Source organism: Oryzias latipes, chromosome 8 (genome assembly GCF_002234675.1).
Source record: "Oryzias latipes chromosome 8, ASM223467v1".
Lineage (NCBI taxonomy): Eukaryota > Metazoa > Chordata > Actinopteri > Beloniformes > Adrianichthyidae > Oryzias > Oryzias latipes.
Genome location: NC_019866.2, coordinates 13,376,098 through 13,403,127, shown reverse-complemented (window position 1 = coordinate 13,403,127; position 27,030 = coordinate 13,376,098). Strand labels below are relative to the sequence as shown.

At 40.8% G+C, this 27,030-nt stretch overlaps 1 protein-coding gene across 7 annotated transcripts; it reads right to left on the bottom strand.

Annotated features, from left to right (window-relative positions):
- Window positions 1-370: 370 nt before the first annotated feature.
- Window positions 371-23,961, bottom strand: spag9 (sperm associated antigen 9). Of its 7 annotated transcripts, none has more exons than XM_020705371.2 (32): window positions 23,463-23,961; window positions 19,506-19,626; window positions 15,495-15,565; window positions 15,325-15,413; window positions 15,070-15,220; window positions 12,420-12,509; window positions 11,448-11,583; window positions 11,263-11,356; window positions 11,053-11,174; window positions 9,748-9,759; window positions 9,323-9,337; window positions 8,163-8,220; window positions 7,931-8,083; window positions 7,807-7,858; window positions 7,455-7,585; window positions 7,311-7,367; window positions 5,970-6,134; window positions 5,763-5,892; window positions 5,599-5,688; window positions 5,397-5,507; window positions 5,150-5,321; window positions 4,860-5,075; window positions 4,556-4,766; window positions 4,362-4,478; window positions 4,130-4,210; window positions 3,975-4,042; window positions 3,680-3,828; window positions 3,416-3,587; window positions 3,169-3,282; window positions 2,609-2,785; window positions 2,129-2,266; window positions 371-1,981 (listed from the first exon to the last, which is right to left on the bottom strand). In XM_020705371.2, exons 1-32 carry the CDS (start codon window positions 23,760-23,762, stop codon window positions 1,863-1,865), a joined length of 3,882 nt encoding a protein of 1,293 aa, XP_020561030.1. In that variant the 5' UTR covers window positions 23,763-23,961; the 3' UTR covers window positions 371-1,862. The 7 variants fall into 7 exon arrangements, with proteins under 7 accessions (XP_020561030.1, XP_020561031.1, XP_020561033.1 ...); XM_020705372.2 differs by having other exon boundaries at window positions 12,420-12,506; XM_020705374.2 differs by lacking the exon at window positions 9,323-9,337.
- Between the last annotated feature and the right edge of the window lie 3,069 nt (window positions 23,962-27,030).

Genomic DNA, 27,030 nt, shown 5'->3' with positions numbered 1-27,030 from the left:
TTAATGAATCTAATATGACATGTATGCATAACATAAGAAAAGGGGCATCATCTTCTATCATCTCTGTTTATTTTTTCTACATTTTCAAATTAATGTATGACCAATATCTGAAATGGGTTTGATGCTTCTGTATTTTGTCTTTTTTTGTCATATACGTCCACTATTTGTTATGCTTTGTATAAACCAATAAATCAAATCAAATGTTATACATTTTATTGAAGTATTATAAAAGTTGCTATATTTTTTTGTTAAAATTGTATTTTATTTATTAAAAATGTGTCTGCTTTTTCAAAATGTTGTACTAACATGAGGAAAAAAATTAAAAAGCTCTTCCAGGACACATTTAACATTAATGAGACACAAGAACGTGTTGATCTCCATGAAACCGGGTTTATTTGATTGTTAAAAAATAAGGCTATGATCATGTTTTAGCAAACATTGACTATGAAGAATCACTGTCACTGTCTCCGGAGAAGCTGAGTACAAAGGCTTCATCCGAACAGTCTGGGAGTTTTTACAGATGTAGCACTGAAAACACACATACAGCACACACACAAACACACACACAACTGTCTCACTTGGAAAATCAGAAACACATGTTTTCAAATGCACACACCCACTTCATCCAATCCTGTCGAATTAGTGGCAAAAACAGATTTAGCAGACAACAGAGCTGTGATCCCTTAAAAAAATAAACATGCATAGTTTCATAAATGATTCTTTTTTTCAAGAAAACCATCAAGTTTCCAAAATTATGTCATGAACTTCTTTTATTTTACTATTAACAATGATGTAAACTCATCTGACTATTTTGTTCAGAATACCCTCCTATGATATTTAATTGAGTAGAAAGTTACATTCTGAGCCCAGAAGAGCTCCATAACAATGAAAATAAATACTGGAATGGCAAACAGATCATAGAAATGGACTTTAGACCAAACATGGCCCAATTTCTTTGTATAAAAACAAATAAAAAGATATTTCTAGTAATGACATGATGTGGTTAGGTTACAGTGAGTAATCATACTGCTTATTACTGAATGAAATGTCTCAGAAAATAAAAGAAAAATACATGAAAAAATGAAGCAGCCAGGAGAGACACTCTTCCATGCTTTGCTATGTCCACTACAAAGGAAATTCATTTGAATGATTTCCCTTTCTTCAAGCATATTTCCAACAATGCCCTGAAAATGTACACGTCATTTCCAAACGCACAACTCTTAACAGTTACGTGGTGAATCGTCTTCTTCCATCCTTTGGTTACTTTGACCTCCTTTTCTAAACTGAAATGTACATGCGTTCCCTTCGCACCATTAGGACACAGCAGTGTAGTTTACAAGCGTTTGTTCCTTCACATTTCTAACGACTAACGTCTTAAAGTGCCAACTAGCTGAAGCGAACAGGAAGCACTGAGCTGGTGAGACTGGCAGCATCGATTCACAAAGGTTCTGCTTTAACAGAGCCGAGGAAGAGAGGAGGGCGCTTCTAAAACATGAAAACCTGCAACAAACAAAAAACACTGCATGTGACTCAGTGCAAACCTGGCATTCTGGGTAATTTTCACCAGTTTCTCTATCAGACAAAATAAATAAGCGCTTTATCCATTACGACAAATATTTGAGAAATACTTTTCTTTCCACTTTCAGATTCCTACAGATGGAACGTCCGGACGGATTTGACAGAAACATCAGAGCTGGTGTTAAAAATAAATGGTACAAAATCATGGACTAAAAATAATTACAGGTTTTTTTTACAAAGCTGTTTACTTGGGCATAAGGAACAACTAGTTAAATAAAAGTCAGAGCTTTGAGGAGGGCATGCAGGGTTAGTCGCCCCCCGTGTTGGCACTGCCGTCTGGTCCTTCAGTCATGAGAAGTGGTGACCTGCCAAACGATCAGGTGGCTCTGCTCCGCCTTGGTGGGCGCCAACTGTTGGCTGCCCGTCGACTCGGACAAACCGTCCAACTCACCGCCTTCATCGCCTGAAAAAAACAAAGCTCTTAGTGAGGACGCTCCAATTCAACCTTTATTTTTGTTTGTTTTTCTTACCTAAAAATCTAAAACATTTTTAGCAAAAGGTTTAAGGGCAGCCTCTCTAAATAAAATAAAAAAAGCAAAAATGCACCCACCAATTCTGAAGTCTATGTAGCCTTCTCCTCCACTCATGACCAGGTACGTTTTGGGCTCAGAAGATGTTATTTCTGAGGATTCTGACGCAGGGTCATCGGAGCCTGAATCTGCACAGCCTGGAGGTGGCATTGCCTGACCTGTGACAAAAGCAATAGAAGGAAACCTAGAATGGAAAAGTCCCAGCATACTTTTGGATATCTTTAAACACATTTTGTCTGAGGTCTCCTATTGTTGTGCTGTATTTACAGCTATTTCCCACGAGTCCAGTTTTGGATAAATGATTGTGCAAACTCGTTTTTTTTCACAAAAATATACAAAACAATAAGGGTTTTCTCAGATTATTAGCTTTGAATGAGATTTTTAAATAAAACAATATAAAGCAACATCGTAGGTCAGGGTATAATAAACTTATAGACGAAATAAACTTTTTGCCTAAATGGTCCATTTTTCCTGCAGCACCTCTGCGCTTGTCTTCTCACCTGGGACGGTCACAAAAAACTTGACGGCCTCTCGGTGTCCGTGGAAACACAGCTGGGCGTGGGCCATGGAGCAGTACGGCACAAAGCCGCCTGGAGCGGCGCAGTCCGAGCTCTCGTCCCCGTAGACCCGCACTGCGGCGCCGGGCCGGTTTGGCACTATTCCTGTTGTCTTGTTAGCTGACAAGAAAAAAAACCAAACATTTTAACCTTTGACTCTGCAACAAAAAAACTGACAACAGTTGTAAAGAATGAAATTTTATAAAAGCTTCTAACATGTAAAGCCTGGGATTTAGTTTTATGGTAAAAAAAATCAGAACGATGAGTCTGAGACATTCTGACATTAAGAGATGCCAGTAACCATGGTAACCTATCTATCTTTTATTCAACGAGCTCCGTCTGAGATGTTTTTATTCTTGCACCATGCTTTAATAAAACCTAAGGCAGGAAAAATAATTGAAAAGATACAAAGAGGGTGAGAGGGAGGGAAAAGACGGCAGGTCACACCAGAGCCGCATCTGCAGCAACATTTTAAAAAAAGAGTGTTTGTGAGGGCGCCATACCTTCAGACAGAGGAATGGAGATGATGACTCCATTTCCCGTTCCCACCCACAAACGGCTACAAGACATGACGAGAGCTGTGATCCTTACAAATGAAAAGCCCAGTTTACCAGTACCTGAGGACAAGACGGAGAGGACAGCTTGCATTCATAGATACTCAGGACAAAATACTAAACTTCAACGAGTAAAGCAGCCCTTTCTCTTCAGGTGTTCAGGTAGAAATATGGATGGAAAAATCCGAACGTCTACCCAGCATTTTGCTGACGTATGGCTCGATGTCCACGTCTTGTAGGTGCTGGTAGGTGTGGGCGTGAAATAGACGTAAAGTTGAATCCAGACGAATGGACACCCAGATCCCGTCTCCAACCCAAGCCAGCTGTCGCACTTGGCTTTCTTTGCGGGGATGAGCATCGAAAGACTTCTGCTCAGGAAAAAAAAACAAAAAAAACGTCCGGTTTGTGTTCGTGTTACATCCCAAAAACTATTTGCATGACAGATTGTGCTGAAACATACCTCTATCCTCATAGCCTTGGGCTGAATGACATAGATCTTGTTTCTGTAGCCGCACCACACCTTGTCGTGCACCACCGTCATGCAGCGGATTGAGTGGTGTGGCCGACCCAGGTCCAGCAGGTGGTAGTTGGTCAGATCCCACTGATCATCTGGTCGGAGAAAATCATACAGAAGATGCTGTTGCATCAAATTTACACAAGAATTCTGGCAAAAACAACTCAGAAATGATATAATGAACTGAAAAAATGGCACATCTGTCAAATGTATTTTCATGCTTGAAAGGTAGCAGACCTACCAATGCCTCTGTGGAAAATTGCCAAAGTCCCATCAGCCAAGGCTACCAGAACCCTTCCTTTAACATGCCTGTAACAAGCAAAGAGGAAAGTGTTTTCATCATCATAATATGAAAGAAGTTTCAGTGCAGAAAAGCAGAAATGACTGTTTACTCACACAATGCTGAGGATGGAATCTTTCAGCTTGATGGCGTGGAGACACTTCCTCCATCGAGCCACAGATGAGTGCACGTAAAGGCTTAAAACATAGAGGTGATGTCACTGTTAGAATGTTAGCTGCTTTGCTGAAACTTCCAAAGGCTAATTTTATAAACAAAAGAAATGTGTTAAATGTATCCATCACATTTTCTAAGCTGAGAGCTCCCTCTAGTGGCTGCTGACTTGCTTACCATCCATTCTGAGCTCCCAGCCACATGGTGGGAAGCGCGCTGCTCATCCTCAGCGTTTCAGCCTCAGACGAGTCCAAATCTTCGGACTGGGACGTCAAACCGCCCTCCCCAGAGCCCCTGAAATTCAGGGGAGTCTATCAGATCTCATAAGTGTCCTCAAGTGTAAATGTGTGAGTTCTTGGGACTGCTCCCACCTCTGGGTTTCATCTGCAAAGCACTCAGTGGGTCCCACCCCCAGAGGGTCAGTGAAAACGTGTTCAGTGTAGATTCCTGCCTGGTTTGGATCTGTCCCTTGGTCCTCCTCTCCATCTTCCCCCACACCAGCGTTTGCCTCTGTGGCCTCTGTGGCCTCTTCCGCCGTGGGAACACCATCCTTTGCAGGACTGGTCTCTGAGGAGAGCTGAACTGTAAATGACAAAAGTCGAGGTTACTCAGGACTAGGAAAAGAAAATTGGGTTTAGATTAGATAATTTTATGGATTTAAAAAACAGAAATTACCCGACTCTGATGTGGCGCCGTACTCTGTGGGCTGCTCACTGGCACCCGAGCTGGCTGTCTGTGGGACAGCGGTGACGCCCTCCACCGCCCCGGTTCCGTCACTTCCCGTTGAGCCAACGCTAGCCAAACTCCCAGCTAACGACACCGAGTCACTTTGGAAAAACTCTGGGTCTTGGGGTATTGACTCGCCTGCTGGATAATCTGTTTCTAACACGCCTAAAGGCCACAAAACTCAGTTAAAATCCCCCCAAAAAACAAAGACACAAATTCAGGACGATCAGTAGACCTACCCGGAACACTAGCGATGCAAACAACATGTGTGTTACAAGCATAGAAGCTGTCCAGCAGGTCTGAGGGTTGGGTGGCATCCAGCACCAACACCTTGGTGGAGGAGTGGGTGCTCATGCATACCCACACCCTATTGGAGACCTCCTCCACATCCTTCTCTTCTTTCTCCTGGTCCTTAAATGAACCACAGCAAACAGTTTCGTCAACAACATCCGAACATCCTCAACCTTTTGGTTTCAACAGCTTTACCTTGCTGTCCTGCTCCAGCTGGTCCAGGCTGCTCTGAGAGCCTTTTATTTGCTTACTCTCTGGAGGGAACGTCCTCCCCCCTGACATGTTGACCCCTGCTGCACACCACAGCTGAAAAGCAGATTACAAAGATCTACTTTTTAGCCATAAAATGTATCGCAAAGCACCACAATTTCATGCTTTTGTTCGTTTATTTATGCACCTTCATGGAAGCATCTTTGTGATCCAGAGGGCGTAGGTAAACTGGGACGGGTAAGTTCATCTTGTTTCCCAGCTGACCACCGTTTGCCGCCTGAGTTACCAAACAGGAAAGTTTCAGCAAATGTGGGTGTCTGGAGGAGGGAAAACTGGGAAGTGGGATTCCACCTTGTGTTTGCCAGGAAGGCTCCAGCCGTGTACGGTGACGCGCCCGTCCTCCTTCTGCATGTGGGCTTTGACCTGCTGGTACTGGGCTTTCTTTTGCTCCTTACGCGAGGGGGAGCTGCACTGCTCTGCCCTGTGGGAGCAGGGGACATAAGCAGATCAGAGAGACTCAGGCGAAAGCTCGAATCGTCCGTTTGTTAGCTCACTCACCCTTCATTGACGAAATCAAAAATCTTCGACTTCTCCGTTGGGAACTGGGAGAAGGTGCTGCTCCTCTTCACCAAGCTGCCCGGCGAGTTGTACTTCATGTTCGACTGGAAGTCGACTTTCTTCATGGTGGGGGCACTGGAGGAGGAGCTAAACAGTCGGCTGAAGCTGCAGGTGACGTGACAGAAAAGCCAAGAGGGAACCAGCCGAGAGGAGGGCGGGGAAAAAGCAAGGCAGGGAGTCAACCAGACAACCACCAACATGTAAACAACGAACAAGCATGCTGGAAACAGAACGATAACTCTGGACCTTTGTAATGACACGTACACCCGTTAACAAGCCACAGTTTGCTCATAGTTCAAATGTGAAATACAGTGATCCCCCATTTATCGCAGGGGTGATATTCTAAAAATAACCTATGAAGTACAATTACAGATGGTTGAAGGCCTCACTACACACTTTATACATAAATCTCAGACAAACACAAACGTTTTCACTTTTCTCTCTCAAAGTTCAGAAATATAAATCCAGTTTTATAGAATGAAAACATAGATCTGATTGCAATCGACGATTGATGTAGATTCGGCAAACTGGACGCTTCCTGAACAGGAGACACGGCCCAGAGATTGACGGACAAGATCAACAACTCAAAGCAAGACGGTGAAAGGTCAACCACGATTAAGCAAGGGACCGCTGTATAGATAAATGTAGTTTTACATAGTGATGCCATGTTTCAGTGAAATTTCCTTTAAAAACTTTCAATTAGAACAAATTTATTTTATTCTGTTACTAATTGAATGTTTCTTGTGTTGTTAACTTTTAAAATGTCTCCCACAAACATGTTATAGTAAAACTGCATCATTGTACATCATTAACTAATTTCCCTGAACTCACCCAGATCAAATAACATGAAAATATTCAAACTAAGCTTAAAGAAAACAGATGTAAGAAAACGCATCTAGTGTCTGAAATGCAGCTGTTTGCTGTAGAAAGATAGAAGCAGGTAAAACCTGTCTTGAGGTGCGTCTAAAGCAGACAGAATAAGAGAAACACCAGCAGGCAGCAGACACAGAAGTCCAGGAGGAGAAGGACAGTTGAGTGTTAGAAGTTAGTGATGGACAAGTGATGCATTCCAGAAAAATGAGGTTATTAGTTTAGACACATCTGTAAGTTGGATTTTTTTTAGGACAAAGGGGCAATGATGGGTCAGTGAAGGACCAGAGGGCTTTGGAAAAGATCAAGTTCCTGCACCCCCAGAATAGATTAAAAAAGGCCTTCTGAGGTCAACTGTGGGGGTGACTTTGAAAGGTTACAGGCAAAACAGGGGAATTTTAAAGAACTCACAACTGCCAGATGCTTGATTTCTTCTTTTCTGTCAGAGCTGGATTCTCCCTTGAAGCCCTTTAGAAAAAAGTTACGATTACAATAAAATATGAGTGAAACTGAACTATTTTCCACACTTCTTCTAAATATTTGCATCTTTTCTACCTGATCATCTCCGTCCACCGCACAGCCTCCTGCAGCTCCATCAGCCGCTCTTTGTACTGGTTCCTCTCCATCAACACTCTTGCCATCTCCACTCTGGTGAAGCGCTTCCTCTGAGCTGTGGGTACGTCGCCCTGTGGCAGCACACAATTCCAGCCACACAGGCAAATGTTTGTTGTTTAAGGGATAAAAACCCGTTAAAGACCCACTCGGATCAAAGTGGGGTTTTTTAACATGTTCTTGTGGCAATTTTCTGATATATATCAAGAAATTTAAGCTTAAATAGATCAAAAGATGATCGGAGGGAAACTTTAAATACTGCAGACATGATTGTGGGAAAAAAAAGGAGGCTTACATCCTCTTCATCTTTGCTTTTTTGTTTCACATCCTCCATCTCCAGCCGTACTCTGAAAAATAGTTGATAACATGAACAGAACGAAAACACTAGAAGTTGTAGGTTGCTGTGCATTGCCTCTTACTTCTTGAGTTCTTCCTCCATCTCCTTGTTCCTCTCCTCCAACTTGATCTTGGCCTGCAGCACGGACTCTAGCTCCCCCTGCAGCATCTCCTTCTCACAGGTCAGCTCATCCACCTTCAGTATCAGGTCTTTGTTCACCACGTTTAAGGCATTCCTGCAGGGAACGAGTGTCGTTCATGTGCAACATTTGCAGCCAAGACTCAAAGGGACAACGGATCTGGGAGTGGACTCACTTTGTCTCCAGCAGCTGTGAATTCTCTTGAATGAGATTCTCAACCTCCCGGCCCATTCCTGATAGGAGGCGGCAGGAGAAACGACATAAAACGACCACAAAAAACTTCAGCTTTAACTACTGTATGGAGTTAGATTTGTTGCAGAAGTATTGCCCGTCCGTAAAAAGGTTCCACACTTGTAATAAGAGATGTACGGTAGCGCTTTATAATAAGAGTCCATAGTAAACTATTTAAGACATTAACAAGCACTAGTAATGTTTTAGTAAGCTGCTTATAAGTACATTAATGAGCATTTGTTAATGTCTTACAACTGACTTACAAGTGTAAATAAGCTGTTTATAAATACATTAACATATTCCTTAATAAACTACTCATAAGACATTAACAAGCATGAGTAATGTGCTATCAATGCTTGTTAATGTCTTATAAGTAGTTTATTAAGGAATATGTTAATGTATTTATAAACAGCTTATTTACACTTGTAAGTCAGTTGTAAGACATTTACAAATGCTCATTAATGTACTTATAAGCAGCTTACTAAAACATTACTAGTGCTCGTTAATGTCTTATAAGTAGTTTATTAAGGGCTCTTAATAAAATGTTGGAAGATATTACCAGAATTTCCTAAAACTAATAACGATTAACACGTTTTTTTTTGTTATGAAATACATCACTTACCATATTTCTGGTATCTTTCACCATTTCATCTTGTCTCCTTCGTGTAGAATGAAGAAACATTTTTTGGTTTGGTTTTGTTGCTGGTATGGATATCATGCATCTGATTGGCTGGTCTAAGCAGCGCACCGATTGGGTGACAGTGAAAGACTACTGAATGGTTGATTTATTGAGAAGCAAAATAATTCTACTTATAACCCGGGTTTTGTTACTGTAATGAACATGATCATTACAAACTAAGAATTATGAAATACAGACGCACAAATTTCTTATTCCAAGTGCGATACCATTTCACGGACTGACAATAACTTTGCAACAAATCTAGCTTCATACGACAGACTACATGCTAAGAACAACGTCTAAACAGCACGACTTCATGACGTGTAGCAGCATCTAATGAGATGATTCTTTCTACAGACTAAGGACAGCAAATCCACATCACATGACTGATAGGAGGAGAATGGAGGGAGCAGGTGGAGTCTTACCAATCAAACTAAGGTCTGACAAAACCATGCAATCCGAGTCAGGCGGACAGAGCAAGGAGGAGGGAAGAGAGAGAAAGAGAAATGCAGTTTGAGACAGTGGAATGATCCAAATGACAAAAAAGGCTAACTGTTTAGCGTTTGGCTCCACGAGGCCAACTGAGGAGCTGCTGCCAAAACCTCTAAGGGTGGTAACATTCACTGCAGGAGAAGGGGCAACAACAGGAGAAAAAAAAAAAAAAACGTGTGCAAGGAAACTAAGCAGCAGCGCCACACCTCATCAATCATCTCGATTCAAGAAAGAAAAAAAAAAGCTGTGCATTACTCTCAAAAGTAAAGGTGATTGTGACTGGAGGTGAATTATGGGTAAAAAGACAAAAAAGGGGAAGAAAATGTTCAACTGAGGAGAAGTCTGAGTTTATACACACCAGAGTACTCCACTGGGGTTATGGGTAAAAGCCAGGGGGTGAGACACGGGGGAGAGAGAAAGGTGGTGTTACCATGGAGGGATGGCTAACAGTGAAAGTTACAGCAGAGTCAGGGAATGAAGCATGGAGCCCCAACGCTTTAACTGTCAAGAACAAGTCTGTTTCTGCTACGCACAGATAAAACTACGAGCTTTAATGCAACGAAGCGCCTCTCAGCTTTAAGAACAATAGTAGGAACATTAAAGGAAATGAGATCAACTATATTAGTGCAAACTAAAATATTACCAACAAATTTAAAGATGCTACACTATTTTGGATTTCTTTTTCCCATGTCTGATACTATAATTCAAAAATTATATGTGTTTCACTTTAATTTATATTAATTATGTTTTGTTTTGCTTGAATTTTCTGAACATGTGGTGAGTTTTGTCTTAATCCTGTTCAACTCGGCTCAGACAGCTTAAGCCGTCCACGTGCTTCTCCCATTATCCTGCCAGAATTTGTTCTTTTCCTCCTGTTTATGGCCTTTTGAAGCTAAAACGCGTCTTTTTATTTCTGCTCTCCGACATACGCATCGGTACACAGATGTACCGATACTTAAGCCACCATCTCATGATTTTTAGAATGCAAAAACCTAATTTTATTGTATGTTTATAAATTTATTTCCAAAGTTTCCTTGATTTTATTGTCATTTTTAAGGTAAAATAAATCCCCAAATCCATCTCCAAGCTTTAAATAAAAAGTTGAATGATCATAACCAACCATCTAGACAGGTTTAATAAACTTATCGGGACAAATGTTCTTTGTAGGACATCACTTTTTATGTTGGCCCTGAATCCAAGTGTTAGACTTTTGCAACACAAAAGACAAATAAACAGTAAAATAATTTAAGTTTACATTTAAATTTACTAGACAGTTGAGTTTTAGGATTTCAGAATCCAAACTAGGCTTGTTACTAGTTAAACATTGACTCCTTTCATTTGGTGCTTGTCAACATAAAAGGAAAACTGAACACAAAAAAGTGACTAATTTCAAGGGAAATCGGGTGAGAAAAGAACAAAAAAATGCAAACAAACATGAAAAAAAAAAGGAAATGAGAAGTCAGATGTGAAGTCATTAAAGCCAGAACAAAAACTGGATATTTTTTATGTTTTGATGAAATTGTATCTTTTATCCAAAAAGTTGTCTTTGACATTGACAGAGTTTTATTTCAAAGCCTCGGGAGAAACAGTTTCAATCGGAAAATGTCAGGAATAACAATTCTCAATGTTTTTCTAGAGGCTGAATTAATGATTTGATGCTCACCTAGTAGATCAGCTCCTTCATCCACATCTCCTATAAGGTCAGTGCCTGCAGATGAGAGCTCCTCAAACAGGGAGTTTGTGTTGCGGTCAAATGCCATGTTCTCGATGCCTTTAGTGGGAGTGCTGATATTTAAAACAAAAAAAATACAAAAAGATTTTACCAGACAAACATTTGCTGATTGGAGCAATTTCTAAAAAATCGTTTTACTACCTGCAAGGTTTGTACCCGATGAGATCCAAGTCCAGCTCAGGCGTGGACTCGATGATGTCCTGAACGTCTGAGCTGTCTTCGTTTTCAGGCAAGCCTGAGCAAACGAGAGAACACAGCAAGTTATAAAATATGACATCAGTTCAAACTAATAATTATTAACATTTTTGTGCTTTTTTTCCACCCACCCACGGAAGTGGATCTGGTCCCTGTAACAGCCTGCACCTCTGCGCTCTTTTTACTCCCGTCTTCCCTTTTCACGTCTGACTGGCTGGACGCCGAAGCTGAAGCTAACTTGGAGCCACTAAAGTCCAACAACTCATCCTGAAATGATTATTATTGAGAGGTTAGGGTTAGATGGAAAACATGCTTGAAAAAAATTAAATTAAATACAGAAGCCAAAGACTGTGTATCGGACACTAATGAAAAAAGGGTCAACATTAAACACCAAAGAAAGTTTATGATAAACAGGTTTATCATAAACCTTCACACTCACCTCCACTTGAAATCTGCTATTTAATTTTTAAATGAGCCAAAATAAATGCATACTTTCCTTTAATTACTTGCGAGCAACACAAACTTACAAAAATATTAGCTGCATTTAAATGATGGCTTTAGTACTGAATGATGAAACAACGCAGACGTGGCGCAAAAACACAACCACACACAACAGAGAGCGGAACAACTAACAACACAAGTGATGTGTAACTACACAAAGAAGACTACAAATAGCTAAAAAGCAACTAAGACTGGAAACTAATGAACCACATTACAGCTGCAAAGGTTCAACGGATCAGTGACTTTATTAGTAACAAAATCTTGATGAATGAAGCAGAATACAATGCGGAGCAAACTATAAGACTCCAGCTTTTTTGTTAAAAACAAAAACTAAAAAAAGGACCAGATGCAACCAAGCTGTTATTGACCTAAACACATCAATATGTAACCAGCTCCATATGTTCAGTTTGGACTTCAATCAATCCTAGTCGTGTTTTCAAACAGAACTTGGCTGCATTTGGCACGGCTCAGCATGGGGGGGGGGTGAGTCTGTGAAGCGATGCATAAATGACTGAAGCATCATGAAAGGACGATGCAGCAAACACAAAGTGTGGGGGCCACGGCGAGCGCAGGAGCGCCGGTGCTGACACTCATCCAACTACCTTGCAGGCGTCTGCCAGTGAATTCCCCCAAGGAGGGTCCTGCGCACCCTTACCCTCCCTTTCCTTTGGGGGGTCGTCAAAGTCCAACTGCTTGGGGCGGGGGGGAGAGTAGGAATGAAGCTCATATGTGCAAAAGCAGTTCAGCAGAAATGCAAAGTCTCACAGGCGAGCATGTCTGTGAAATGACGTGAAAGAGGCTTGTGTGTTTGAAAATGTATGAAGAATGTGGACTAAGCTAATGCTGCGTTCACACTGAATGCCAATCAAATCAAACTTGCGTCGGCCGCCTGTCCAAAACGGTATTCGTAGCTTGACGCCCCAGACGCGTGTGGGACGAGCTACTGCCAAATGTTTTGAGCCTGATTGCTCCATGGAGCGGTGTCTGTGAATATCTCATTCACACTGCATGGAGGAGACAGATGATGTTTAGAGATCAGGTTTATTCATTATGCAGAGCTCTACAAAAGCGCCGGTAATCACGTCTCCGTGTCTGGGTTCATAAGATCATTCAGAGACCCCTCCCGCTGTGACAGCCTATGTCTCTCTCTGTGACCGAGTTTGAAGGCTTGTTGTTCCGCATTAACCCAAAAGAAGAAAAATCAAAACAAGAATACATTTAGGGGACCTTTTTAGTTATTGTTTTGATGAAAATAAGAAAAATATCACAAAGTTCAGGAAGCCCAAGCAGGGTGCCTACCCAAAGCCGCAGCAGCTCTCTGTCGCAGTGGCCGGCGTGGCGAGCGCGATCGCAATCGCTCCAGCCCCGTGGGCCCGGCGGCATACTTTCCAGAGTTTATCCCGCCGTCGCCCAACAGTAGCCAGGACAGGTTCCGGCAGACCCGTTGAGGGGGAGAACTGTCGGATCCATTCACCGAGTGCATTCTACCCGCTGATCGAGTCGCTGTAAACGTCACGCACAGAACCTCTGATCCCAACTGTACCATTGACTTAACATTGAGACTGACCGCCTCTGCCACGCGAATGTGTTCAGTGTGAACGCAGCATAACAGCAGCTGCTGCGTCACGATTCAAAAGAACTTTTCAAAGACAGAATTTTTGTGCTAAAAGTAACATTTTCCAATCAGACCAATAGCCTGTTTCATGGTTATTGATCTGACGAGCCGCTGGGAGCATCGACTGTCCCAAGTTCAGCAAGTTTAGACAAAAACACACATGGAGGTTCATGTAAAAACTGTTTATATTTTCTCTACAGACAGGATTAATTTTTTATCGCACGAAGAATCAAATTTAGAGAAATTATTTAACTTTTAGTACTTTCACTGCAAACACAAACTCTTAAATTTTCCAAGTAGAAATTATATATTTAAATAGATATTTTACTTCATAGATGTTGTTCATTGAAACATCTTAACCACCAATCTGATTTTGCCAAAAATATCAATTAACAATTCATATGTCAAGTTGCTTTTTCGAATGGTCATGAACTTAAATTACAATTGATCAGAAAAGCTTTTTTCCTCAAAGAAAGTACATCAAATAAGGTAAATAGATGAATTTGAAATATTTCCTTTTCAAAGTATGAATTGAATTGTTTTATTTGTAAACCAAGCTCTCAATATTTCTTTTTTTTTTTTTTACTTGGCACTTATCATACTTCCTAAAACTTGTACTCGGTTTTTTAAGGCTGATTTTCAAAATAAAACAAAAGCACTGGTTTGAAAGGCTTTGAGTGATCAGATGGGTTCCATAGAATCGTGTATAACAATGTTTACATTAGATCAGGTCTGGCATGAGGCAACATGCAGATAATTTAAGCGTTTCACAGAAATATGACATCTCTGCATATCAAAGTCACTGGCCCCGACAATGGCGCTCTGTTGCCGTGGTTACATAACACCCAATCTGAGTGCAGCAACGTTTTTCTCTTAGTGACTGGCCTCAAGCCACACAGTGGCATCACTCCCATCATGCACTGCGCTTGCAGAGCTCATGTCCCAGTTTTAGAAAAAGGCGACATGAAACAGCTGACATCCTGGATCTATATTTGAATCGTACTGGAATAGAACAAAATTAAAGCGTCGTGCTTTTAGGCATGAAATCAAATGTTATGAGATTTTTTTTTTTTTATCTTGACATAAAAAGTGCTTTGCAGCCCAACATCGACATATTAAGTGCAGCAGGTCTGAATATTCAGTTGATGCTTTGAATTTGCCTCCTGTTCCTGCCAGACAGAGGAAGTATGCATATTCATGAGGAGCTAAAGATGAGAGTGAGGACAGAGGTGTCCTTGTCCACTGAAAAACCCAAACCACATCAAAGGGAATTTTTTTAAACATGGATTTAACCCAAAATCTCTCCTGTCATCCGCTCTGATGCAAATGTTACTTTTGGTGTATTAAGACCGCTCAATTTACCAAAAAAATGTATTTTTGATAGAATGAAGGACCAGGTATTAAGGAAAGAGTGACAGTTTAAGAGCCAAAGCTTTAAAAACTGCAGATTGATGCATCAGAAGATCAAAAACAGAAGTGAGTGGTGGTATTTACTTTTCACTGTGCTGCGGTCGTGACCTTTGTTTACAAATGCCCACGTGAGCTTTGGGACTAAAAGCATCCGTATGCAGCGGCAGACAGAAAATGCCCCTCTGATGTCTGAAACGATGGCGGGTGTGTCACCCGCACACACCCACCTTTAGGCTGGTGTTGGACCGAGGCTGCGATGAGTCTGTGAGCCTCCAGCCCTCTGTGGCTGAAGTTTCTGCTTTGTTCTGGAGGTCCGGGATAATCAGCGATGTCCGACCAGATGAAGGAAAAATCCCCAAAGAAAGAGGACGCTCCCTCCTGGTGGATTAAGAAAAAACAACGTTTCGAATTTTGTTCCATAACAGAAGTTTTCAAACCTCCTTTTTTTTTGTTTTAAGGAAGAATCAAACTCGTGATCCTACCTGACCCGGCCGACAGCGCTGGACTCTGAAGTCTCACTGACCTGCTGCATTTTGATCCTCTCAACGTGCTCCATGTAATTATGAATCATCTGTAGAACGAATGTTAAAGAAGTCTATAAACAACCACCTCCGACAAGTTGAGTCCGGGGTCGGCCTCTCCTCCTCCTTACCTCTGAGTGTCTCTGATGCAGGGTGTTGAAGTCCTTCTTGAGCTCCAGCTCTCGTTCTTCTAACCTGCTGACTGGAACACATCGGAGCAACATTGGAAGCTTTGCAGTGGTAACCACACAGAAACACAAAAATCAGGGGGGGAATCCTGTTACTAATCGTGCTGAGGAGGAGTGACAGAAAACATCTAATCCTCTGTTAGCATATCAGGTTCAGGTGGAGCCATGCTGTAAGCTGCTGCATTATGGGATACACGACGCAAAGCCTGGATGGCATCAATTACTACAGCTTCATGTGTCACCAGAAAAACTCCCGCTCTTAATTTGTTTTTTATTTTTATGTATTTTATATTTTATTTTAATTATTTTTGCCAAATTTAACTTGTCAAAAAAATTTTTTTAAAGTGTTTGTGCCAAATATCCTTTTATAAATAAATGATGCCAATGTATGGTAATTGGAAAGTTGTAATGAAAATTAATTCTAGAAGTTTAACACAATTTAATATTGCCTTAAATAAATATTGATCTGAAAATGTACACTAATTTCTCAGGACCTACATATATTTCTGGCTAGTGTTTTAACATCACGCGGCCTAATGTTAATGCAGAATATATGTAGAAATGTATCTCTAAACAATTATTCAACTAAAATCTCCACACTTGATAAATTGAAGAGCAAAAAAAATCCACTAAAATAACCAATACACGTGAAAAAGGATTTATAGATCTTTTGTATTAAAGGGCTAATAATATGCAAAATCAACTTTTTGAGCTTTTAAGTGTATTATAATATTCATGCCTTACTATAAACCTTTGAGCACCAGCCCCTCCCGACCCACGCAGACGAGTGGGTCCTCACACTGTGACATAAATAAGTAAGAACATCGCCTTCCAGGAAGAGTCTGCGCTGCCAGCTCCGCCCACTGGCTAAAAACCACGCCCACTTTCTCCACAGCGCTATGGTGATCAGCAAAACTCTGTCCTTTTTTATGCACAATATGCACATCCATGTTTGCAAAGGTTCATGTGTTTGTGTTCGCGGGCGAAACGCAGAAACGCTGCTGAGGCCGGCTCTAGGTTGACGTCATGAAATGGGCGGTACCCACAAGGAGAGAAGGGCGGAGCCTCATAGATGGAGTCGTCTTACTTCCAGGTAGGAAAATGAGCTGCATGAATTTCATTTAAAAAGGCTTTCTTTAGTGTACCAAATGTAACATATTATCATATATATATGGATATAGTTGAGTCTGGAAAAGCTTCAGAAAAGCATGATACCCTTTAAAGCATAAACCTTTATTATAACAAAATGCAGCAGGTGTTGAACGACCAACTCTGTTTTTGGCTCTTGTAGCATTTTCTCATATACATTGTGGCACTGTGACTATGTGTGTAGAGAACTAGCTCAAATATTAGCTCTGGGGCCTTAAAAAAGCTCTAGAGGTTAAAATCGCATTTCTGAATATTTCTTTATTCAAATTGTTGTGAATCAAGACGAGACGAAAAAAGTTGATTGAAAAAAACGTAGTTGTTACGAAAAAAACATGCTGGGCGGGTCCAAAGCGCCCTGCTCCGCTCCATTCTAATGCATCCACTTGTAGGCGACTGGATCCATGTACGTCTTTATTTTCCTCTTAAATCCTATTAAATTCACTATCGAAAAGCATGAAAACGTGATTTTTTGAGAATATTCTATGAGAAAATCTAACAGGAGTATCCAAACAACAGACTGGGACAAAATAGGCTCCCTGTGACTTTTTTGTTTACTTTCTTTAGTTGGAAAAACTTAAATTTGTTGACTAAGGTTGGTTGGAAAACCAAATGGAGCCAGATCAGTTCTGTCTGTTCCTAATCAAATAAATCAGCATTGTGTTTTTTTTAGATCCTTTAACCCAGGGGTCGGCAACCCATGGCTCCGGAGCCACATGTGGCTCTTTCATCCATCTGTTGTGGCTCCCTGTGACTTTGGAAAATAATGAGTATTTTATAATAATTAAATTTTATTTTAGTTTTTTCATTTTTCATGGCATTTCAAAGGCGCTGCTAGCTCCGCACGAGCCACGTAAAAGAACAGCTTCGTAATGAGAGGCACGCGGGGCGGCTTCAATAAACACTCCGATCTTCTGCCGGGAACTTGACGTACCGCGGGGCAGAGACTGATGACAGCCTCAGAGTTCGCGCTAGCGTTGCCAGATAGAGTCACAGGTTTCCAGCTGAAAACTCATCTGAAAACTGCCAGACCCAGCCAAAAACCGCCCAACACAGCTTTTGTTGATGTTTTTTTTCATACTGGACTGATAAAATAAAATATTTTTCTAAATAAAAGATAGTTCAGACTAAAAATAAAATGTTTACAATATTGAATATTTCTTCAGCGGGCCGCCTTCTTCCATTCATTTTCTTAACCCGCTCTATCCCCGCTATAACCTGCGTCCGGCTCTTTCATCCTTGTGCTGCGCTGGAGCGCCCTGACTATCGTATTTTGCGCTCTCTGTGTAGGACACACTGAGGAGCGCAGGGGAAACCAACTCTCAGCTACAGAGGATGTGAACAGGTGAACAGGTAGAGAGGAAAAGCAAGTACAGAGGCGGAGGAGGGGCTTTGGCTTCAAACTCTGTCAGAGAGATGGAAACACGGGCGTCAGATTCAGACGCAGCTGGACCCTGCGGGAGTTGAAGCAGAGACTTTCCTTGGGATGATTTTATGAACTCAAACATGGAAACATGATTACCAAGTAGAACTCTTCAAAATAATAATCCTGATCTCTCCACATTCTCAGTGTCTACCATGCATTGATAAACACATCGCTCCATGCAGCGATCAGACCAGAACCAGTAGCTCCTCCCACAAGTGGCCGCGGTATCATCCTTTAAAGAACATAATGTGCATTTGCAGCGGTGTATGCTTCAGATGATCTCCGATTGGCCAATCTCCATGTCAATCAAGTCCCGTTCTTCTCAGTGAGGATTTTGATTGGCTGGTGGATTTTAAAGAAGTACTTTTTTTTTAAATCTTTTCTGGCCCGCGATCTACACTCATGTCATTGAAGATCGACCGGTAGATCGCGATCGACGTAATGAGCACCTTTGAATAATATATACATGCATAATATATATAATGATGTCAAAACGGGTTGTGGCTCCGGGAGCTTTCTTTTTTATTAGGGGCTGTCCCAAATGGCTCTTTGAGTAAAAAAGGTTGCCGACCCCTGCTTTAATCCTTTCACACCCAACCCATCACTTCATCTTTTTAACAGTTTCTCTTCCTTTTTTGTCTGAACTGAAACCACTTTATACTGAGAAATTTTAAAAAAAAAAGCACCTGCAATCAAATCTAAAACCATCAAAACCAACAATACGACGTGACGAGTCGCAGAAAACCAGACAGCTGATGAAAAGTCTCCACTGCTAAAAGCTGATCTATTACCAACTGAGTCCTTATCAGACACAGTGGACAGATCAGCTGATTCCACGTCCTCCGGTGAATGAATGATGGAATGCATGATTCAATATCCTCTGGGAGTGCCAATCACTTTTTCCCATTCACTGCCTGGAGTCGAGCTGTTCCTGTGAACTTTTCTGGTCAAAAATGTAACACAACTGTGAGAATTAATGACCGCAACATATCAAACACATTACTGTTTATGCTCCAGAATAAAACCAACACTGAGCTATTTTAGTTTCAGTGTTCGGCTGAAGGTTGGGACTTAAGGGAAAATGCATCCTCCTCACAAATCTATGTGAGTGACTCATTGTAACCAGCGCTGTTGTTTTGTTGGCTGTGTTGCTACTTTGTCAGGATGTAAATCCGCTCTTCTCCAACAAGTCACAGTATATTAAAAAAAAAAAACCTTTTGCCTCTGCAGATTAATCCACTGAGTGTGAATGGGTGTTATTGCAGCAGGCGGGCTGCTAATAGAATCCGATAATCCCATTAGCATTAGCACCAACATGACGTGGAAAAAGGGAAAAGCATAAATGTATGTGGAGAGCTGCAGTGTGTGTAGTTCCTACTCACTCTGGTCTGAGTAGTTCTTGATCTTCAGCTCCAGCTGCCTGGAGTGAGACTCCATTCTGTCCACGTGGTTCTGCAGGTCCTTCTTTTCCTGCTCGTGAGTGTCTTCAAACTCCATGAACCTCTGCTTGGACAAAAGGACAAAATCCAACTAGTTAGGCGCTGCAAACCATCATCAGATGAACCACTATTCCACAGGCTAAAGACTTTTATTTTGGAATCAAACTTTGAAACATTTTTATACTTGGATCATCCCTTTCACATATGTTGCCTAGAGATCCTGTAGTTGTTATTCATGCCTATTCTGTACAGCAGCTTCTTGAATCATGGAATTCTATAAGATCTAAGCAAGTGCAAACAAAAATAATAATAACTTGACATTTTTGGATGGTTTTTGAGCTGTAAACGTCAATAAGCTTAGGTCAAAAAAGTATTTTTGGACTTTAAAATGCGTCTTTGCGGTTGAATTAAACTCCACTTCCTTCCTCTTACATTTTTCTTCCCTGGCTTCACATCCTGTCCAGCCGAGTAAGCCAAGGCCATTATGTGGTCACTCATCCTCCTCTGGGCACATGTTTTCTGCGCTTTGTTGTGTGTCTTTGTTAATATGACATCGAGGTAAAAATCCATTCGGTTCTTAAGGTTCCCTTTCATCCCTCTCATCCACTTTTAAAGCAAAATATGCCAGCAGTGTGTGGGATTTCTATTCATCCAGATATTAAATCGTTTAAAAGACAATGAATTGTCATGCAGTTGCTAACTTTGCTGCAGATGAATTTCAGAATAATTCGTAGACAAAAAGCTGCAGCAGCTTCTCAGGAGAAACACTGACGTTGAGGTTTTTTTTTGTTTTACATCAAAGACATCAAAAAATCATCTCTTTCAAGAACAAAAGTTATATTTAGCAACAGACTGGCCTTGAATGGCCATTTTTTCCCTCCAACTTAGATAGCTGATACTATTAAAACAGCCCATTGGACGGCTTCCTAATGGAAACCAAAAGTTATTTTTCATTTTTTAGTCAGTCAACATTTGCAAACCCAAGAAAATAAACGTAAAATCAAATCAAAAACTTGTGCTAACGTTTAGCTCTCCCAAACCCAACCGTGCCCTGGGCAACAGGGAAAAGAGCAACAATCAAACAAGCTCCCCTTTATTATTCATCTACTTCAGTTTGATCTCAGCTGAACAACACATGCTATGAAGGCGTGACGGCATTTTCAATTAGAATCCCAGCGCTTCAGCATCTCTGAGAGAGGAGAGGATCTAAAGAAGTCCAGAAAAACCACTATGCTGTTACAAACCCTTAGGCCTGGTGGTTTAAGTCACATTAACCATCTATCCATCCACTCATCCTTACTGGCACACCACAGTCAACTCTATCCTTCACCACACATAATATTTAGAAGTTTGGTCATAATGTACAGGTTTTTTTTTTCTATTCTTCAGAATGTATGGTTTTGTTTCTGACTATAACCACTGAGAAAAAAAGTTTCAAAAGCTTCAGATCGCAACTGAAACTACTAATCATCAAAGAGAAAGGCAAATGAGCACTTTAAGGACCTGAAAGATTTAAAAAAAGGATCAACCTTTAAGTCTGTCTTTAAACTAGTCACCAATAATTTATGGAAGTATATGCAACATATGAAAATGCTACAAAAGGAGAAGATCTTAACTGGAAATGTTTTGAGATAATTTCATAAAAAAAGCAGAAAAGTTCATTTATTGTGACATATTTGTAGAATTGTCTCATTATTGATGCATTAATGGATAATGTTCCAACACTTTTAAATCGATAATATATGTATAAGTTCAAAAACTACTATAAATAAGTAAAAAAATGAATTTGAAAAATACAAAAAGGTATCTATAAAGTTGAAAAAGAAGCAAATGTTTCAAACTGCATTGCTTTACCCTCACCTGCTTTAAGTTTAGGTGCATTAATAAAATATTATGTTAATCAGGACATACATGCAGTGGCGGTTCTACACTAACTTACTCCCTGGGCGAGTAACCCCACCAGCGCCCCCCCCCCCCCCCCCCCCCACACACACACACACACAAAATTTGACAACAGCCATTTTACACAAAAAATGCATGAGTTTTCTAGACTCGTATTACAGGGGGGTCAAACTCAGTCACACAGGGGCCTAAGTTAAAAACACGCTTAAGGTTTTGGGCCGAAGAAGATAAATGTTTACTGAACACACTAAAGCTAAACTTTTAAACCTTTTAAACTGAACTTTTTGAACATAAATATGAATAAAAACAGGAACACAAGTTAAACCTTAAATAAGTTGTAATATTTTGTTCTCCATATAAATATATTCTGTCAAAATTATACAAATATGAACATGCTGCAGGACAAAAAGCAAAGAAAGCCTGGAAATATTAATACGAAATTATATCAAATAATTCCATTTTTTTTGCTCTTTCATCATCATAGAGCTGGACTCCTGCTTCATTTTTATTAATAATTTCTTAATGTGTGACGTCCTGTGTGTGTCTTTGTGAAACATATCAGAGGGATTAGATCTAAAAAATAAAACTTATTGTGATTAATATGTTTAGGTCTTATAAAACATTAAAGACTAAATCTTAGAACTCATCAGTGGGATTACTCCAAAAATATTTGGCATTTCCCTAAATTTGTGCAACACCAACAGTAGAAATCCTCCAAAAAACCTCAAGCCTAAAAAAATGGTCTGATCTCATCCCCCCTCCCCCTCCCCCTCCCCTTCCCTCTGACACACGCGGCTCCGTCTCTATGACGGGAGGCGCAGCTGCGGCTCAGAGTTGATTGTCAGACAGAAAAAGACTCCCAATCACCTGTTAGTGTGATTCAGCCAGCCACCGGCGAGTTGCGCTCCCCTCTCGAGTTTTTTGACTTATGTTCCAAAGACTACCGCAAAGAGGTGTGGCCGCAAGCGTCTTGCAGCAGAGGGCAGTGGTCACGTGCGCATCGGGTCTGCTGTGTCGGAGCAAAGAATTGTGGGAAATAAGCTCTATTGCCTGCTTTTTTCGAAATTGGGTTGAGCACGGGTGTTTGTTCTGCCTAATTCCTTTTCATGTGCCTGTTTTACGTTGTTTCACTCTGAGCTATTCTTTTTTTTTTTGTTTTTTTTTTTTTTGCACCATAAGTGTGAAGAGCAAATAGGAGGAAGACATTCTTAAGAGTCTGATGTGTCAATTAAAAGCATTAAGTGTCGGCTGCTGAAGCAATTTCAATTTAAAAGCTCCAAGCTTCCTCTTTGAATATAGTATGTAGCACATTAGGTGTAACGCAAATGCCGCCCCGTATGAAGTGCCGCCCTGGGCGACCGCCCACATCGCCCATATCAAAAACCGCCTCTGCATACATGTGTGAACTTGCATTACCTTAACACTTAGAAAAGGCATCAGCAGGCAGCTAAAGCTGCATAAAATTTTGCATGATGGAGGGGGTCAAGCAAAGATTGGGGGTCAATGTGTTTATTTTCTATTTATTCCACTGTAACTACTAACATTTGAACAAAGCTGTGCTCAGATCATTGGGATAACACATTCATCAGGCACATTTGCTCTCTTACTTCCACATTTTCTTGATCTGCTAGGTCCAAAATGCTGAGTCACTAAAACTGCAGCTTCTTATGAGAAATAAAAATAAACGTGACTTCTCTTTTTGGTGCTTTGGGGCTCCCATAGATTGAAACTTCAATTCGAAATCAAGTTTTCAGGGTGTGTCTGAGTGGAAGTCAGTGTTTTCACTGGCCATAGTTGCAGAAAACACAGCTAAAAGGCCGTCATGCTAGCCCTAGAGGCTTGTTTACATCCAGAGACCCCCCACACCTGGATGCTGCCAGGCCACATGTGCAGGTTAATTCCCCGCTCAGGGATGCCGGAGCGGAGGCAGGGAGCAGCGGAGGACTCTCGCCGTCCGTCTGTTTATATAAGTCGCTCCCACAATTCCGTTCCCCTCACCTCCTCCGCGTGCTTCCTCAGCGCTTTCTCGCGCTCGTACTGGGTGATGAGCTGCTCGTTGTCCTCTTTCAAAAGCTCCAGCTCCACTTCGTGCTCCTGGTTCTCCGCGAACACCGAGTCCAGGTTCTCCAGCACGGCCACGACCAGCGGCATCAGCTCCTTCACCACGTCCTCGTCGTATTTCCCGATGAGCCGCTCGAACTCGCGGTAGATGGAGCTGGCCAGGCCCGACACCCGCTCAGACATCATCGCTGATGTCCCCGGGTCGTCCTGGTACACAACTCCGTCTTCCAGCTCCATTTTAGTCCGCTCCCTTTCAATAAACAGCACCGGCGTTGGCTTTGGCGCCTTCGTCCGCCAATACGACAACTCTTAGGTCCTCAAATAAACACGAAGTCCTACCAGCCAAACGAATACATTGAGAACTGAGCGCAGATGCACAATTGTGATGCAAGACAGACTACGTGGATGTCTTCCTATTTATTCCTTACTTGTCCCATGATGCGTTCAAATACTCGTTCAAAGCTGGCATTTCTCACCATTCCATTTGAAGTCAAGATGTTTCCCTCAAAACAAACATTCAAATTAATTGCCTTTGTAAAAAAAATAAAGCAAAATGTTACTTCCTATAATTCACTAAATATCCATTAGTTTACGATATCACTGTTGTAAGATTAATGTGAGACTGAGCAAGCGCAATGTTCTTTCCTTGCACGTATAACTAAGACTTACATCAACAAGGCTCAGCTAAATGACAAATGAAACACAGATTAGTAAATCAAAAAACAAAGAAACTTTTTAAATAAATTGTCGGCTTTTAATTTGTGTTTAAATGGCCTTGCCACCGTCTCTCCGAGGGCTCTAAAACGCATCATGTAACAGCTGAGTTGTTGACCTGATCGCGTGATGACGTCACATCGTGCTACAAACGCACAGAGAGCCGGAATGACATACTTTTAATCTTTCTTCCAAATTTGATGATTAAAATGAGTTGTTTGGTTAAATTGGATGTCATTTAATCTATATTTATATATTTTTAAAAATGTGTTAGTAGAAGATGTTTGTTTATAACAACAACACTTTTATTTGAGACTCAGATGCGGTTCATAGAAAAAGATATAAATAAATACAGCATACATAATAAAAAGTAAAGAATAAAAATTAAAAAGAGTATAATAAAAATTAAAAAGAGTATAATCGCTGTATCCAGTGTTTCCTCAGGGCAGAAGTGTAGCGGCATGAGCTTCTTTTGAGATCAGTCAGAGACATGACAATTGAGTTCTTAGATTTGTCCAGGCGTTCCATGAGGCTGCATGTAAGCTTACACAGTAGTGCTTCACAGGTGGGGATGTGAGCATCCACAAACAGCTGACTGGCTTTGTACCACCTGGTCACCTGTAGCAGAAGCCTAAAAGCATCATTATAGGCCACTAAGAATTTGCGGAATGTCCCACGTCCATAGTTCCACCAAAGAGGGGCCGTATACAGAGGAGTGCAGTAAGCTCTGAAAAGCGAACACTTCACTTGAAGAGAACACGTACTGAATTTTCTCATCAGCATGTTTGCCCGAGCATAGAGTTTACAGAACTGTCTCTGAATGTCTCTATCATCCCTCCAATCATCATGTTTATCATTATTTATCATTAAATTCATCACTGAAAAATAAGCTAAACAGAATATTTGACAAAAAATCAAAAAAAGTGATACACCCAGACCAAATAAAGAGACTGAAACAAGAAAGCACCCACAAATAGTCTGACTGTCTGACTATCAGGCTCCGGCAATGCTGTTATACATTAACTGCATACAAAAAAATAGACTAGGTAAAATAAAAGGTTTGTTTGAAAACTAACTGGTCTAGGAAAGGTTTTATTACACAGTTTAGGGAACAAGAATGTGGTATTTTGGAAATATCAAGAAATACTTCTTTGTCTTGACTACTCCCTTTGGAGGAAGCTACAGCAAAGCATCTGCCTTCAGCTCACCTTCTCTGCATTCTGATCACTCACACCAACCACCCTCATGCCCCCCTTTACTGCATTCATGAAACCCCTCATTGGTCTTTCCACTAGACCCCTTTCCTGGTGGCTCAAACCTCAATAACCTGTTACAGACAAAACCGATGTGCCATGCTCTATAAATGAATGATTAGTAAAAATAATGTTAAACAAAAATACAAAAATTCAACAAATGTTGAATACAATATATATATATATATATATATATATATATATATATATATATATATATACTCTTCATAAATGTATCTATCCTTCTTTTAATATTATATAGAAATATACTGCTTCTCTGAAAATCTAAACATGTCCAACACAAAAGAAGAGGCATCCAGCCAGAAGGGTGTTTGGGTTTATGAAGCTGTATCAAAGTTTGAGATTTGAAAGAATTTAATTTGCTTGATGTTTTATATCCAATGAAAAGGTCACAATGACCTTACACTAGGCTTTGTTAATGGTCAAACCAAAGCATTGTGTTCATCCGGCCTTTTTATTGTTTACCAGTTATTATAATTTTATGTGGATTTTTTTTGCATGCATGTATTTGTCCTGTAAGCTCTAGATTTTTCCAAGAATGCAAAATATTTTCTTTTTTTTTTACTCTCATAAGGGCTTTTATGGCAAACATCACAGGCATGTGACATCTTTTAAAAAGAGCTGTAAAAAAATGTTGTTACTTTATTTCTTTATGCTTTTGTTGGTCCTAAATCTGGAAACAGACACGGCATTCGAGTATTTCTGCAATAAGCAAAACAATAAATATAGTAGATTCACAACTTCCTCATATGTTTAAAAAAAGTGGAGGTTAAGTTATCCACTGAAAGCAACAGTGTAAGCTTTTTTGATTTTGCAAGTTAGTGTTGTCATGTCATTACATTTACATGTATATTAAGTTACATTCTGTTCAGTTTAATTTATATATATATATAAACGCCCCTCTCACCCTCTGTGGGTTCTTTCTCCTCCAAGCTCGGGTCCTCTACCAGAGGCCTGGGAGCTTGAGGGTCCTGCGCAGTATCTTAGCTGTTCCTAGCACTGCACTTTTCTGGACTGAGAGGTCTGAGGTCTTTTCAGGTATCTGTTGGAGCCACTCCTCCAGCTTGGGGGTTACTGCCCCGAGTGCTCCAATTACCACAGGCACCACTGTCACCTTCACTTTCCAGGCTTTCTCCAGTTCTTCTCTGAGTCCCTGGTATTTCTCCAGTTTCTCATGTTCCTGCTTCCTGATGTTTCCTTCGCTTGGCACTCCCACATCCACCACAACGGCTTTCCTCTGTTCTTTATCCACTACAATGTCTGGTTGGTTCGCCATTACCATCCTATCAGTCTGGATCTGGAAGTCCCACAGGATCTTTGCCCTCTCATAAATAATATAGAGCATGTTGGATAAGGATTCATTTCACACACCTGTTTCTGATGCTTCTGTGTAGATGTGGATCTGAGCTAAATAGCGATTCTTGATAATATGCAGTGTGTGATAAATAATGTTGGCCCTGAAAGTTTATTATCCCATTTTGTAGTAGGAGCGTTTATGGCTTTCATGATTCATGATT

Bases quoted from the DNA above. Each gene is read 5' to 3' on its own strand.
- spag9 (XM_020705371.2), bottom strand. From the start codon at position 23,762: ATGGAGCTGGAAGACGGAGTTGTGTACCAGGACGACCCGGGGACATCA. The intron at 5,893-5,969 runs GTGAGTGAGCTA...CTGCTCCCACAG, and splicing joins TTTGATTTCGTCAATGAAGG to GGCAGAGCAGTGCAGCTCCC. The intron at 3,829-3,974 runs GTAGGTCTGCTA...TTCTCCGACCAG, and splicing joins AATTTTCCACAGAGGCATTG to ATGATCAGTGGGATCTGACC.